Raw genomic sequence first — 16,726 nt, forward strand, 5'->3', positions numbered from 1 at the left:
TAGATTATCTATTTTGTACTGTTGGTCATCTTTGTAGCTCTTTTCTCTATCTTTTCTGCCACATCTTTCTGACATGAGAATTGCTTGGCACAGTTTTCAAGATTCTAGTACGCTTGTTCAGTAGCATAACACTGCTGGAGGAGGGCTGGTAATCTGAGGAGCTGGTGGTGGTATGATGCTATTGTAGTTGCCCACGGGACTCTTCCTCAGATGATGATTTCAACTCAGGCAGAGCTCCTGAGATGAGATGCAGCCATTTGGTAAATAACAGCAGTGATGGCCTGGTGCTCCTCGCTGGGCTGGTCAGGACTGGGACCTCACATCTGGGACTTTTGCCCTAATGGACTTTGAGCCGGCAGGCATAGGAGATGCAGGCAGAGCTCAACAAATTGGGCACAGTGAACGAACAGAGGACTGATACTTCAGTAGGGGGCCATGGCTGAAGCCTCTGTGTGCAGACAGCAGAAGACCAGAAGCAAGCTTAGACAGGGAAAATACAACAACGTGCAGAACACGGTCCCTTCAAAGTTTGAGACTTGTGGCAGCAAGACAGCAACTCTCCCTTCATCAGCAGAAATTCAGCTGAAGAACAGATGCAGAATCTTGGTGCTTTACTGGAAAGGTGAATATGTTCCCCTGGGAGAAACAACCAGGCCAACAGGTCTGCACAGTCAGAAAGAAGAAATGCTAAGTATCAGGAGTCTCCCTTCAGTGGTAACTTGACACACAGTCATGGGAAGCTGTCTGCTTCCAGAAAACATCCTGCATCAGTAGACCACCAAGATCATCCTGAGCTCAAGAATTTACTGCTCTTCAATATGACACCAGTGATATTGCAAAATGTGGCCTGGAAAATGAAGCAAGACTACCAAAGGTTAGATTTAAGGAGAAGGGCTCTGTTTGCCTTCTCATCAGTTTTTCCAGGGAAGAGGACAGGCAGAATTAGGCTTGTTGATCAGGTCAACGCTTAGCTGCGTGGCTGTTTTTCAGGATCAAGAGATACCACAAAGACTAGGAGCTACCAAGCAGAGAAGAGACTCACATATCAAAAAGGACATCTTTTCTAATAGACTGGCTGACAACAAGTTGGACTTTAAGATAGAGTCAAAGAAAAGGAGACAAGCAAGGCTAGACTGGACAAGGTGAAAGCATGTGGGGAGCAGTGACAAGGTAGGCCACCACACTCCCCTCAGAGACGAGCAGAAAACAGGACATGATCTCAAGTGCTTGTGCACCTATCCTCACACTCTGGAGAACAGTGCAGCCATGAGCAGTCACAATGTTACAGTGTCATTGAAATTACAGAAACTCAGGGGGAAAGACAGCACCTGGAGTCCTGGTTTTCCACTACAGCTGTGCTTTGAAGCACAAGAGCAGTCTAGCTAACCCTTTCAGAAGGAAAAGAAACAGGCATAGAAAGAAATTGGCTGGAAAAACAGCAAGTTTCTAAAAGAGCTCAAATGGAAAAAGAAGCACAAAAGTGGTGCAAAAGGGGACGGACTCCCAAAAATGGGAATATGGAAACACTGCTTTGGTGTGTGGAGATGCAGTGAGGAAGTCAAAAGCTCGGCTGGAGCTCAAACTGATGAGATAACAAGAGTAGCACACAAATTTCTGCAGGTATGTTAGAAGGAAGCAGAAGCACAGGGAAGATGTGGGTCTGTTGTTAATAGGGCCAGCAATTCAGTTAAAATAATACAGGAAAAAAGTTTAGTTATTTGGCCTTCTTCACCTGGAATGTTGGGCACTAAAACACAGTCAAGAGGGAATGCCAGAGCAAATGACAGACCGCAGATAGTAGAGATGGGTCAAGTGAGGAACCCTCTGTACGAACTGGACAAGTACAACTTTGTGGGATGTGAGAAGGTGTATCTGAGAGTGCTAAGACAGTTGGATGATGTCATTGCGAAATCAACTCCTGACATCTTTGAAAGTTCATGAAAGTCGGGTGAAATCCCTTGTATCGTGAAAATTACAATTATTTCACCTGTCTACGAGAAGAGTGGAAAGATCAGTTGTGAATCATTCAGCGTTGTTTCTGGGGAAAATAATGCAGCTCATGGAAGCTACTTTCAGGTAGTTAAAGGGCCTGCGAAGAGCATGTGAAGTTAAGATTCTTTTTGCTCCCTGAGGATCACCTTCTATTCATACATGTAACTTATCTCTCTTTTTATATCCTGCTTTTTCATGCCATGAGAAGATTCTTTTAAAATGATCTATAATCAGCCTTACTGTCACACATAGTTCTGTATCACTGGCAAATATGGTAACCCTGTTGTTCACTCTGTTTCAAATAATCTATAAGTGTACAAAACAGAGTCGAACCAGCACTTCACTGGTGGACACCTTCAGCTGTGAGAATTTACAATTTATTCCTACTCTTTATCCCCTTAAGAAAGAATTTCACCATACAGAAACCATCTGGATACTCTGTTCATGTTTGTCACAGTGTCTGCTAATTGTGTTCCATGCAATAGACTCTACTAATTTGCCTAATACAAATCAGATCTCCCTGGAAACTGGTGTTGTAATCAAAGTCTTCTGTTCTCAGGTACTGCCTCAGTTTTAAGGTATGCACTTGTTCGGTTCCTTTCATAACTTGTAAGTGAATACCATCTGATCTTCCAGTCAGTTACAGTATATCAACTTATTTCACAAATATTTTGAAGTCACATGAATTTCAGACAGATACTCTCATAAGAGCTTCTCAGTGAGTTCTTATCATGGGAATTTCCCATGAAATAGCAGAAACCATTCTGAAGGAATCACTTAGTTTCTGTTCAATGGACCCTTTTGTATCCTGATCATCCAATGACCCTACGGAGTCTCCAGGCAGCTTTTTGCTCCTGATGCGTCTGAAGAAAGAACTGCTGTTAGTTCTGATGCCTTTGAGTATATGTCACTTAATACAACACTGTAGTGCCTTGTTTATTATATTTTATTTTTAACTTAATCTGTCAATATTTATGGTCACTTATGATTTCAGCTTTTGGAAGGAGTCTTTTGGTTTCTAAAGATTTCCTTTGCCTTCATGTTGCTCTGTGCTTCTTTTTGTTATGTTTTAAGCGTTTCTTAACACGTGAATTGGCCCTCCGTGTGCTTCCAGTATGATCTCATTACATTAAGAAGTTTTCATGCTGTCTGTGAGAAATTAACTCTTAGGTAATGTTTGGCTTTTGTGTTTGTTTTCTTTCTTGTTGTTTTTATTCTGTTGTCTTGTTTGTTATATATTTTCTCTCTCAATGTAACTTAGAACTGGTGGATTTTCTGGCTCTAGTTGGGGTGTTAGGTCTGAGCACAGAACAATCACTGTTGAAGAGTAACTTATGAGCCATGAGAAGTCAGACCATCTTTTGTGCATTATTTGAGACTAAGTCTAGAATTCTGCCTTTTCTTATGCTAGTATCCAAAATTCAGTCTTTCTGCCATGTCTTGCTGTCTTGGCTTTCTTTTTTTGTTTTTACAGTCCAATAAAAAAAAAAAGAGTAGTTGAAGACACCCAGAAGTATTGATTTTTGTATTCCTCTCACCCCCCTTTCTAACCTTCCAAAGCACCTCTTCTCTTATAATACATGTTATTTTTATTCAGTGAGATTGTTCATTCAATTTGATTCTAAGCTCTTTCCCTATCTTTGCACTATGAATGTTATCCTGAGTGCTGAGTTCCATACCTGTTTGTTTTCAAACAGGTAATCTTTAAACTGTAATTTCATTATGAAAACCCTTTTTACTGTATTCAAAAGATGAACTTATTCATACAGCAGTAAGATCATAATGATACTACTTAAAACTAACATTTTCATTATTAATCGCTCCTCTCTTTCATTAAGAACAATATGAATCTGTTGGGAATTACTTTAATGCATAGTATTCTACAGGGTAACTAGAAGAGGAATGAATTGCCTAATTCTTTTACTAGTTCTTGTGTTTTTATGTCTCTAATAGTAGAAATAATGAAAGAGGAAAAATTCAAAAGCGTATTTTGGATTATCAAATCTAACTTCTACTGCCACAGAATCTTCTGTGGGAAAAAATGCAATAATTTTGTGCAGTCCTTGAGTTCACTTATTAGCCAACACTGTTTGTAAGACTGGTTTTGGTTTTTTAAATACTTTTGGAAAAATATGTAAATTTGTAAAGTTTGACTAATCGATACATTGTCTGCTGGAATATGAGAGGGTTTGTTTGTTTTAAAAGCATCCTTGCCTTCATGCTGTATTTCCTTATGGTTTAACAGTAATTCTGTATTTATTTGGAAGCACAGCCAAGTAGCAAACTGAATTCTGCAGGTATGCAGCAAATCAAACTTCTGTGTTATTGGCTGTCGGGGAAGGAAAGCAAAATCCTGTAGCCATTAGATTGGATGCAGTAGTTTGCTCTAAAATATAAACAGCCCATCTGACTTTATCTCTGACTAACAGTAATGAGCAGTTTTTTAATGGCCACATTCAGATCTACTATCCTAATTAATTAAGATTCAATGATAATTGCGAGTTATGAAGTATGTTCTTGGATGTACTACACTGCCAGTCTATGTACTGGTTGAGAAATCAGGCCAGAGACAGCAAGAGAGACTGTTCACCTGAATAATTTCTGCATTACAAGCACAAGAAGAGGAAAGGACAAGATGTATCTAATTTCTTAGAGCATTCTGGACAGGAGTAAAGCCAGTGATATATAATGCTGACTCTCCATCTGCATGCAATGCCTAGGGTATAACCTGTGGCTTCAGAGCTCTGGGATAACTAATAAAAGGTGTATAAATTAGAACTGGAAAGCCCCATGATAAGATGCTCGAGCATTCTTTGAATGTCTAAACACGTGAGCAGAAAGACTGTATGCAAAAAATGTGGTTTTGTTAGCCATGTTTGTTGGTGTGTGTACTGACACCTCTGTAGCTCTTGCTAGCATACCAGACCACAGATTGGAGAAGAAAGAAAAAGCTGGAAACTGGATGTATTGTTGGGAGTCAAAAAAATATTCTCACAGTGCTTCAATATCTGCAACACTTCTGGAATTTTCACTTTATTAACACACACTGTTCTTATCTTTTCACATCTATGAACTATACATAGAATCATAGAAGGACCTGGGTTGAAGAGGACCCCAAGATCATCTAGTTTCAACCCCCCTGCTATGTGCAGAGTTGCCAACCACCAGACCAGGCTGCCCAGAGCCGCTTATGCAAATAATCTTTACATCATAATAAAGCATCTTCCAGCTATATCTGGACAGTGTTGCTCTTCTTAGAACAGAAATACCCAACAGCTGTGTAGCAGAAGATCAAGGCAAAGGGTGGCATTCCACAGCTCATTATGAGAACAGTTGTGTATTTTTAATGTCATAATCAAACCTTGACTCCACAAACAACCCATAATGAATAATAGCCCTTGGTTGGGAATTGCCATGTTAATAGCTTGTGAAGAAACTTGTGAATCCTAATGTCATCTGATATCGGGGAAGAAAATTCTCAATTCCCTAATTCCAGTGTTGTGTTAGAAAGCAATGTTCCTTTATTTTTTTTTATATGTACCAGGTGACTTAACAAATCAAGTGCATGCTCTTGCAGTTCACATTCTACCTTTAAAGAGTTAAGACATACAATGCAGTGCATTCTTTTCAGAGAACTCATTAATATATGCTCGTGTCTCTGTACATGCGCAGTTGTGTCTGAGGTGGCCATATGTCACTGATTTTTATCCCCATTTTTTCATCATCAGCTTCATCACAGACTTTTGGCTGACCTCTAGCTGTTTTTCTCAGATTTGGCAAACTTCCATTGCTTGTTAGCCATAATGAGTGACTTCCAAAACAATATATGTGACATATGAGGAAAATGTCTTTGGACCTGGTGGGTGCAAAAGATAAAAGTAGTCTGTTAGACTCCAGTGCTTCTTGTGAAGCAGAATTGTTAGGGAAAACAAGGCTATTGACACGAATCAGCGTTGAAATGGGACGTTTTGGAACTAGCACTCACTTATTCCATCTGCTAAACTAATATATTTGTCCTTAAACTAACATCCTGATCTCTATGGCTAAACAAACTAGCATATATCACTAAAGCCCCAACATCGGGTGAATGCCTGAGCTAGAGAAATGCAGGTTCTAGCTAACAAAATGCTAGTGCTTGTGTAAGCTTAAATGTTTCTTAAGGTAAGTAGGATGATGATCTGAGTTTGATAGTAGCTAATCTGTGCTGGGCACTTCTTTTAATTCATAATGCACAGTGGCACAATTCTTTGAAAAATATTCTCCAGAACTCATTGATTCTGGAATCCTGGAAAACTTAAAGAGTCTGTGGGAGGTCTGTGCCAGGCAGGACTGGCTCCACTGTTAGATCACGTGTGGTTCAAAACCTCCAAATATTGAGATTTGAAGATTCCACAATCTGTCTGGGCAGCCTGACAGGCTTAACCACTCTTGCTGTGTTTTGTTTTGTTCTGTTTTGTTTTTTTATTTTGCATTATATCCAGTAAAATTTGATAGGGCTGCAATTTGACTTCTGCCTTTTGCTGTGTACCTCTGAGTCTGGTGCTGTCTTCACTATAGTCCTCCATTAATCACAGAATGTCTCGTGTTGGAAGGGACCTTAAGAATTATGAATCTCCAACCTCCCTGTCACGTGCAGGACCACTGACCTCCCCATTTAATACCAGACCAGGCTGCCCAGGGCCCCATCCAACCTGGCCTTGAACACTTCCAGGGACGGGGCATCCACAACCTCTCTGGGCAGCCTGTTCCAGCACCTCACCACTCTCTTGGTAAAGAACTTCTCCCTGACATCCAACCTGAATCTTCCCTTCCTCATCTTAAAACCATTTCCCCTTGTCCTGCTGTTATCTACCTTTCAAACAGTTGAAGTAATAATTAAGTAATAATTAAGCAGTAATAATTGGCAACTAACTCTTCTCCAGTCATTTTCTTTACCATGCCAAACAAATCAAATTTGTTCATCATCTCCTTGCTTCAATCCCATAACTGTCTTATTGGCTTTCTGAACCTTTGCTTCGAGTTCTTGTCTCTCTTGTTCTGGTGACCCCAAAGCAGGGAGTGTACTTGAGATGCAGCTTCAGGAGTACCAAATAGAGAGGAATAATTCTGTATCCTGCTGAAAGTTCTTTTGGCATTGCAACCAAGTACATTGTTGTCCATCATCACAAAAAGAATGCCCTGCTGATTCACAACCTTTTGTCTGCCACAGTCATAGGTCCTTTTTGTGGAGATGTTTCATTTTCCTTTGTGAAACTTCGTGACATTCAGGACTTTCAATTTTTCATTCTGGAACTGCATGACATTCCTGCTGACCTGTTCCTACAACTTGTCAAGGCTTGTCTGAATGGCATTCCTGCCCTTCAGCATATGAATTGTTTCCTCCAAATCAATGACACCTGGAAACTAGAAGTTTCAAACAACTACAGACAACTATTAGCAACTCTTCTTTTATTATTATTATTTTTTTTAGATCTTAATATTTTTTTTTTTGACTTCCATTAAGATTCTGCAACAACATACCCACCACTGAGTTGCTAGAACTTGCTATCACTATGTTCATCTATTTATTGCCTTGTTCTGAGCAGTTTCCTACAACTTCATTTTATTAAGTGAAGGAGAAGAATGAAATGTTTTAGTGTAGAAGAGTAAAAACAGTACAAGAAAGATCAGAGAAGCTAGGATGATTGAATAGTACATTCTAAAGCCCAATTTTGAAGCTTCTGAACAGCATTCGGTGTCAGATAGGGGGCATTTCTAGTGATGTTTTTGTCATGCTTGAAAGCATCAAGACGTTCTGTTTTCCTTCTAGATGCAGGGTAGGCTGTCAGGTCTGGTTTGTGTCTGATATGGTTTCAGGATTTCTGCCAATTTAAACTTCTCAAGATTTTGCTGTTTTTGCAGGAAAGTGGTGCCTCACCTATAGCTGCTCATGTGTTTTCAGAGTACAGTAGGTTAAAAAGAGTTTGTTTAAAACACCTTGTTAAGTAATGGCATACTTAGGAGTTTATAGATATGCAGCATATGGAATTATTCATGATACCATGGGAATTGCATAACGGTATATAGAGACTGCTTGTGACATCGACATACAGTTTTTCTTGTTTAATAAGCCAAAACAAGGTAGAACCAGTATTTTGCATTTCTATAGGCTATGTGCTTTAGGAAATTCTGAGATTTCTAAGTTATTTCTATAAAAGACATCAGTTCACAAGACCACTTCTTTGTTGAGCTGTAATCAAGCTTTCTGTCTTCATCTCACCAGAGATTCCCGGCCCTCCCCTAATGCTGTTATTTATATGTGAAGATTCAAATGATCATCAGTGCACCAATTTGGTTTGTATAGCATGTTTATATTCAGAAGATTAACACTTTTTTTCTTTTAACGTTACAACTTTAAGATGCATAAGAATTCAGTGAATTCATAAGGACATTCAGCCTAAATTTAGATCTAATCAAAATGATATTTCAGCTGCTTTTAACCATCTCTACTCGTTTTGCCGTGTCTCTTGCACAGCATCAATACACATCTCTCTGTAAAAAGGCTGAAAAATTACTTTGAGATTGTAAGGGGTAGAGTAAAATGAGATCAGCTCTGAATATAAGCCAGATTTCTTTTGGCCTGTTTTCCTCCTCTCAGCATTCAAATGAATTGACACAGACCACTGAGCAAATACAAAACAGAAGGTAACCAAAACCCCTCCACTTGGTGTGCTCTGAGCTCAGAGTTCACAACCTCTGAAGGCTGTGAAGGTTTCTGTCAGGCCTACTCAGTGTTCTGGACCATTGTGAGATACAAGACTTGTCTCAAGCGCCTAGTGCTTCTGTGGCTGCAGAGGGTAGATGGAATGTAAGTCCCATGCTGAAAAGGCTGTCCAGTTACCCTCTATAGTGTAGTGAGCATTTTTTCCCCCAAAGTATGTTGATAGATAAGTAAGACTTGTAAACAAAAATTGCTTCAGACTCTAACAGATACTGTTTTGATCACTTCAGAATAATCTGATAAAGTTGTATTGAAGTTCCTCCCTCTCCAAGCTGTTCTCTTGACTGATTTCTCTGGATTACTTTTGTTGTGATGTCTAATCTTTCTGCTGGCATCACACTCCCGCAATCTTTTGTTGCTGTGTGCTGAGGACTGTCAGAGTGGTCACTTCAGTTTTGCATTACCTTTGCCTGTACTTACTTTGGCATCATCACCCTTTTTAATGCAGGCCATGAAGCTGCGTTTGGCATAGTATTGCTTAAATTAATTTTGAAGGTGCAGTGTAGTTTCTGCAGTTCTTTTGGAGATGAAGATTTGTGTAAATAGTGGCTAGAAGTATGCTTTTCATTTTGATGTTCAGATTAGCTTGATTCAGATGAATAATAGAGAATTGTGATGATAACACAAGATGGCATGATCTGGTGAAAATGATTGTAAACAGAACAAATATTACAAATAATAGAGTAAGGTTCAGTGCATATTTGTATAGAATGTAAGCAAATACTATTTCTAGTTTCTGTCTTGTTCCACTGTGACAGCTGCTTGAAATCTAAGCATATGGAATTATTTAACTGTTAGTCACTCTAAGTGCCTCCCAAACAGAAAGGAGGAAGCTTATTCATTTTCTTTTTTTCTGGCAGGCATTCTTAATGTAGTGGAATAGCAAACTCATCCTACTCTTACTTGAATCTTTTTCTTCTTTCATTCCAAGGCAACCCTGTGGACCTTGGACATCACATGAGGGAATATCTAACTGTTTTATGTTAAACTGAATGTCAAGGATTTTTATGGGAAGATGGTTGTGTGAATCTGCCCCTTCATGCACTCTTAGTTCACCACCTTCTGTCTCATTCCTTCCTTTGGTAACTTCTGTCACCTGACAGGAGACGATGAACAAAGTGAGAAATAGCAGCTAAGAAATTGCAAGCTAGTGATGAAGTTAGTATTCAAGCCACTTGGTAGTGGCTTGAATGTACGTAGGAACCAAAGATTATTTTTTCCTTTAGTGATCCAGAACATCTTTGCTTCTTGCTTGGGAAGGGAAAGAGACACAACTGTCCTTTTCCATTTATCTCTGTAGGACAGGGCTGAAATAATGTAGACATGGACACAGACCAGAAAACATGCATTTCTGCATCTCAATCAGAGAAACATTTCCACAACAATGGAAATTGTCGATAGAGAAAGGCTTCTTAAACCTGTAATTTTAGGAAATTTGCCAACAGTTCATATGGTAGGATTGAAAAGAGATTAGTGGAAGATGAGTCATGATGTATGCTATGAAATTAGAGAAAGAAGGAATGCAGAAAAGAAAGAAGAAAGTAAGAAAGACAAATAGATTGTCAAGAATAGAAAAGTATATTTTGAGGACCAAAATCATGATTAATGGACAAAAAAATGCATGTCCTACCTCACCTGGGACAGGAGACAAAGCTGAATTGCTGAAAACATATGCCAAGCTTCGAAGTCTGTGTTGGTGTCACTTTTATGATTGAGTAAAGTAACTTTAAAAGGCAGTGGTATAGTTGTTAAAGCTTTTACTGTTGTTTTGAAAGAAAACTTAATGTTTGGTTATGTCTGTTTTGTATTTTATATTACCAAAACTTCTCAGTGCAGATGCACTTTAATAAAAAGCATGTTTGTGTAGCAGATTTGTTTAGCTCTTTGATTTTGTGTTCTTCAAAACTTTAGTAATATTTCTATTGCAGTCCTTTCTGCAGTATTCAAATTCTGGTCTCATTTGTGCAAAATGATAACTCTTGGGGAGTTGATGAACACTCTTTTCAGACAAGTGATTTTACTAGTTAAGCAGGCAAATGTTACCTGGTGTAGGGATCCTGCTTTGACAGGGGGGTTGGACTCAATGATCTCTGGAGGTCCCTTCCAACCCCTACGATTCTGTGATTCTGTGATTCTGTGAAATGTTGCATGTGAAGTAGGCATATCTCTACCAGACGGTTATTATTAGGTGATTTTTAATGATGCTGTTTACAAATAACAAGGAAAAAGACATTTTGGAGTACAACAAAGGCACGTGCAGAGCATATTAACAGCTATGATTCCTGATGCGCTGTTGGCATACAGCAAGCACTGATTATATCTTGATTTGCTCTGTCTGTCTCTTTTGAGGGTGAGGAACCTTGGATAGTCTTGCTTGGAGTAATGTATACAAAGTAGGCTCTGTCAGAGAGTCAGTGGCCATTTAAGTGCACTCCAGCTCTTTCTTGATGTACGTTATCTGTGTGGAGGTTCTGCATTACTTGTAGTGTGGGGCAGAAGTTTTTCTGTGCCAGTAAAAACAGAAGTAAAGGGGAATGGCCCTGGTGAATCAGGTGGAACAACCATCAGCTGTTTCCTTCTTCTGTTTCAGTTATAGATTCACTAGTGACAGAGGTTTAAATGCTTTATGCTTCCATGTATATATATATATATATATATGTATGTGGAGGCTTTTTGGTCAGAGGTTTTAGGTAACAGACAGGATGAAGGCATTTGAGTCCTTGCCTCTGCCATTTCTTTCATTCTGAAATACGATGTTTCCTAGTGGCACCTAGTGCATATAACAGCTGGCCCCAAATATCTCCAGTGATGTTCTTTGGCTAGGCAAAATATGGCATGCTCTGCCGAGCCTTTGCAACACAGGGAGATTGCTTTGGAAAGGAAAGAAGGAAAAAGGGATTATAGGCACATTAACAATTGGATTTTCAAAATATACAGGTTGCTGTGAAAGTAATACCTCCTATTTATTTCCTTGGAAACTACAACAGGTACAAAGAGAACTGTCACGCTATTTGGTAGAGACAATTCTCAGCCACAAAACAATATTGTTCAACATAGTCCGTCATTAGGTGTGCATTTTCAGCAGTGATAAACAAGAGCCTGTATGCCGCTCTCAAAAAAATCTGTACCTGTTGAGGTGACCCACTGTTTCACAACTGCTATGATGGCATCGTTGCTAGGAAGATGCTGCCCATGCAGTGCATCTTTCATCAGCCCAAACAGATGAAATCCGGAAGGGACTAAATGCTGGATGTGCCAGTACTGTCCAGACAAGATTGGGAATGTGCTCCATGGTCTTCAAGCTGATACAAGGCTTGGTGTTATTGCAGTGCAAGATAAAGATTGTCTTCTTCCTTGAGCTGACTATGGAATAGTTATCAGAGACATCAGAGCTGATGAAGTGTCTGGGTTACAGGAAAAACAGAAGGATCACCCCTTTCCTGTCACGAAAGAGAACTCACATCACTTTACCTGCTCAGGTCTTAAACTTTTTCTTCGATGGGGAATTCACTTTGCAACTCCGTGGACTGCCATTCTTACTATGGCTTATATTGGTGGCAGCATTTCTCATCACCAGTAATGATGTAGTCCCGGCAATTGTTGCTTTCAGCCTTATATTGGTTCAGTAGATTGTGACAAATTTGCGTACAGTGTTCTTTCTGTTCCTGTGTGAGTATACCTGGGATTCACCGGATGCAAACTTTGTGATATTCCAACATTACCACATTTCTGGAGCTGATATTCAGCTCTGTACAGAGTTCCGTTGTGGTAATCTGCCAGTTTGTGCAGATATGCTGATTGAGACATTTTGTGGTGTGACAGGTGTGTCTGGCCATCCAGAATGTGGCTCGTCTTTCATGTCATTGTTGCCACTGCTGAAACGCACCACCTACCCTGCATGCTGCTCACATCCATTTTTGATCTCCATAAACGTTCAGCAAGCTTTGATAAGTGTCATTGGGTGCCATTTTTTCTGAATGGAGAAGTTCAGCAACACATCTTTGCTCCATCTGCACTTCCATTCTATCAGACTGTTCCTCTGCTGCCATCTGTTGTGTGGCAACAAAATGTTATGGGATACTGACGAGAAGATACAGCCTCTACTGCCATACCACCAACATCCACCTCTGACGTCGTGGCCAATGTGATAAAATAGGAGGCATTACTTTCAGAGCAGCTGTGGTATATCTCCTTTAGCCTTCAGTGTAAAGAAGAGAGGCAAGAGAACAGTTTCCACATACCTATGAATGTGGTTTTATTTAATGATGACCAAAATGAAAAGGCAGCATGTTTAGCAAACTAAAAAGAAATAAGAATGTAAAATATTCTTAAAAAAAAATAATAATTCCCTATAAATATTTCTATTTTTTGTTTGATGAAAATACTAATAAAAGATATAGAAAATACAGTTTTTAAGGGAACTGTGAGGATTAAACTTGGCTTGGTTTTTTTTGTGTGTGGGGTTTTTGTTTTTTAATTTGTTTGCTTTTAAAATTTAATTTCAGGAAATATCCTCTTGTGTATAGAAATGAAAATTCATTTTTGAGCTCTTTAGATAAATCTTGCCTGGTGGGGCTGGTTTGACTTCCTTGACAGAATGAAAGAAAATGTATTCAATTTGTGGCTTTTATCCAAAACTGCTTGAGTTTCCCTTCTGCGCGTCGTTAAGTGCTGAAATTTAATCATGCTCAGTCCATAACAATATACCTTCAATTTAATTTATTTCAATAGTCTGTACTATGATGGCTGATATTTTTATCCTCAGTAGAAAAGCTTTCCTCACCACATGACCATCTGCAAAACTTTACATCTTTTTTTAGTAACCAAATTGTTGCTTATGACACAGCATAGTTAGATCACCTTGTTACAAACATATTTTTATGCCAAGGGCTCTATATGAACTGTGGATGATTTTGACGTGGGCCTGAATTTTTTAATGTGCTTGGAAATTCCATTCCCAATAAGCTGGCTCATTCTACAACACGTATCAATGGAGCGAATGAAAGAATGAGTAGGCGGTACCGCTAAAATTTGGATTGTGAACACAAAGGTTTTCCCACAGGGTAGTGCTGTAAAATTTTTTTGCAAAATTATTTTATGTACTGAAATTCTCAAGAGAAGTCAAAATGAATGGTTTCATGTGTTTTTTCAGGAACTACAGTTTGAGAGACTGACTCGAGAGCTTGAGGCTGAGCGTCAGATCGTAGCGAGCCAACTGGAGCGATGTAAACTTGGATCAGAAACTGGAAGCATGAGCAGCATTAGGTAATGCATGAACTGCTAATTTCTTTGTTGGGTGTTGAAAATAGTATTGATTGTGGTGTGAAACAATTATACAGCAAGGATGATGAGCTTTTAGCAGAGTTTGAAACTTCAATTTTTATTTTGAAGTTCAAGAGCAGAAGGAATTTTGTGTTATTGTTATCTACTTTGTCCAGTAAGGTGGTAGTGATGTTTGGGATTTGTTGACTGGCAGCTTGCTATAGGCTGAGTGGATTAAGAGAAAAACACCTGTTTTTCAAATACGGCTACCATTTCCACCAAAGCTTCTCAGCTTTAGATATGCAGAAATGCAGTGATAAGTGTATAAACTTATTTTATCAAAACTTCATCAAGATATTAAAAGCTTTAGGGATTCTTCCAGCTGTCCGTAAAGCTGCTGACCTGACATTAAAATGTAGTGATAAAATATGAATCTCCATCTTTTTTAAACACTGGCGCTCTTAAAATCAATTATTTTGTACATTGTTTACATAATGGAAGTATTATTTAAGAAATTGTAACAAGAGAAGGCTGATCCCTTGGTCAGTTTGGTGCGACTAAAGGTTTTGTAGTCTTTAGTCTGTAGTAGGTTTTGAACTACTTCTCAGCCATTCTTTTTTCTCTGGTGAACTTAATAAATAAAAGATGATAATTTGGGGGTTTCAAGGACCAAGAGAAATGCTGTGTGGACATGTCTTCTGTTTGTGTCAGTGGAAATACTAAGTGTGATGTGTTGGAATATGTAAGATGAAGAATGATAGACAAAGCTTAGTATGAAGTTTTATGTGATTTAAATAGAAAAAGCCTGTAAAAACCCTGTCACTATTGGAATAAACTCTTCTTCAGTTAAAGTAACTCAAACTGTACTTCAATTAAAGGAATGATTGTTTTCCTTGGTAAGTAGGAAACAGTCGTTCTGCAGAATGCTGCAAATGCAACAGAAATTCAAAATGTATCATTAAAGTAGCAAAACTCAGATGGATCTTTCACTAATTCAACCATTGTACATGAAGTTCACTTAAATATAAAAAAAAGAACATTAAATCATGAATTAACATCCTAAAAGAAAACCCTGTTCTATTTTATGTATTATTCTCTACTAGCTACACTTCTATAAGCATTAGGAACAACTGCATTACTTTGAATTACTTTGAATTATTTAAACACAGTATGGTACTGTGTTTGCACTTGAGGTACATTCTCACTGTACTTTCAGTTTTGTGTATGCATGCTTGTATTTCAAAAAAGCTACCTGAGTCATGTCTGAATAGTGCTGTTACCTTATGATCCCTATGATTTTTCCTCATAGTATTTTGGAGACTGTGAGATTTCTTGTTTGGAAGAAAATATGTTCTTTTGCTTTTTGGTTACTGGTGTTTTTTTTGTTTGTTTGTTTGTTTGTTTGTTTTTGTTTTTTGGTTTTTTTTTGGTATCTTGACTTCTAATCTCTCCATAGGACAAGCTGACAAGCTACTACTGTGGAGATTTCATGTAGAACAATTTGCCCCAGACATGTTATACTTGGAAGAGTTTAATATTTCTAGCATCTCAACTAGAAATGTTTTACCAAATACTGGAAACAAATACTGGAAACAATATTGAAAGCTTATAATTGAAATGTATTCTTAGACTTGGAAGGTGATTTTCAGAGGAAATCCATAATCATCTAGTATGATGTGATATTTTTCCTGTATATACTAAATGATTTTAAATTTTTGTTAGTATGAAACATATTTTAAAATAATGGGAGAGATTAGAACTATCAAAAATACTAAGTCAGGTCAAATATCAATCTGGATGTTGTGCTGACTTTCCATATGACTGGAGTCTATGGAGGCAGAGAGACTTGCTTAAATAATCTTTTTGTTAGATATAACCACCTGTGAAGCTCTGCTTTTTAGACACATATGCTTTGAAACAAAGTTGTTAATTTTGTTGCAAATAGTTACTATTTTTTTAAGTGGACTCTTTTAGTGATACAGTATATTTTGAAGGATTTCACAGCTTTGTTGTTCAGCCACTCAAAGTAAACCCAAGAAGTCTGAGACAGATTACCTTCCCCACAATAACCATATGAAGAAATGTCATTCATTCAAATGTTACATCTCTTTAATGTTGAATTTTTGCTATTGAGTTGGAAGTGATAATATTATAAGTTTCTGAAGCATTCATTAGAAGGCTACTACTGGATTTCCTGTTAATCCTGTGATTTCTGCAGTCATAATGGTAATCTGTGTAGTTAACTGGTTGTTTTGTGTTTGTTTTTTCAATAACACAATCAGAATTAATTTTTAAAAACTGCTTTTGTTTAATACTAAAATAAATTGATCCAAGTTCTAGGGATTGGCAATAAATAAATAAATAAATAAATAAAAATTTCTTTGAGATTAAAGATTTAGATCCAGCAGGGATTAATTCTGTTCTGTGACTTTTTGTAATAAATATGTAAGCTCACGTTAACATTTAAAGTTTATTTGCTTTCCTACTTCAGTCAATGCATTTCAGGCTTAAAAATCCAAGTGATGAGAGCAGTTTCAAAAATGTAGATTAAGTTCTAAACAAAGAGATTAAGAGTTTTCAGAATGTGAAATTGTACAGGGGAAACCAGAGATATTTAAGGCTAAAACAATTATATTTTTTTCTCATTAATGAGATAAGTGTTTAAGAATTAAAAATGCTCACAAAAAGAAATTCTTACCAGAATTACCCCAT

General features: G+C 38.0%; 1 protein-coding gene across 14 annotated transcripts in view; it reads left to right on the plus strand.

Annotated features, from left to right (window-relative positions):
* Positions 1–16,726, plus strand: part of CTNND2 (catenin delta 2) — a 622,619-nt gene that overhangs the window by 221,853 nt on the left and 384,040 nt on the right. For all 14 annotated transcript variants that reach the window (XR_016465049.1, XM_090137091.1, XM_090137090.1 and 11 more), the window contains one exon: positions 13,905–14,017. Coding sequence is in view for 13 of the 14 variants with exons in the window: in XM_090137091.1 (XP_089993217.1) it covers positions 13,905–14,017 (113 nt within the window). In the remaining variant the exon portion in view is untranslated. The remainder of the gene's footprint in view (positions 1–13,904; positions 14,018–16,726) is intronic.

Source organism: Phasianus colchicus, chromosome 3 (genome assembly GCF_987193195.1).
Source record: "Phasianus colchicus chromosome 3, bPhaCol1.hap1.1, whole genome shotgun sequence".
Lineage (NCBI taxonomy): Eukaryota > Metazoa > Chordata > Aves > Galliformes > Phasianidae > Phasianus > Phasianus colchicus.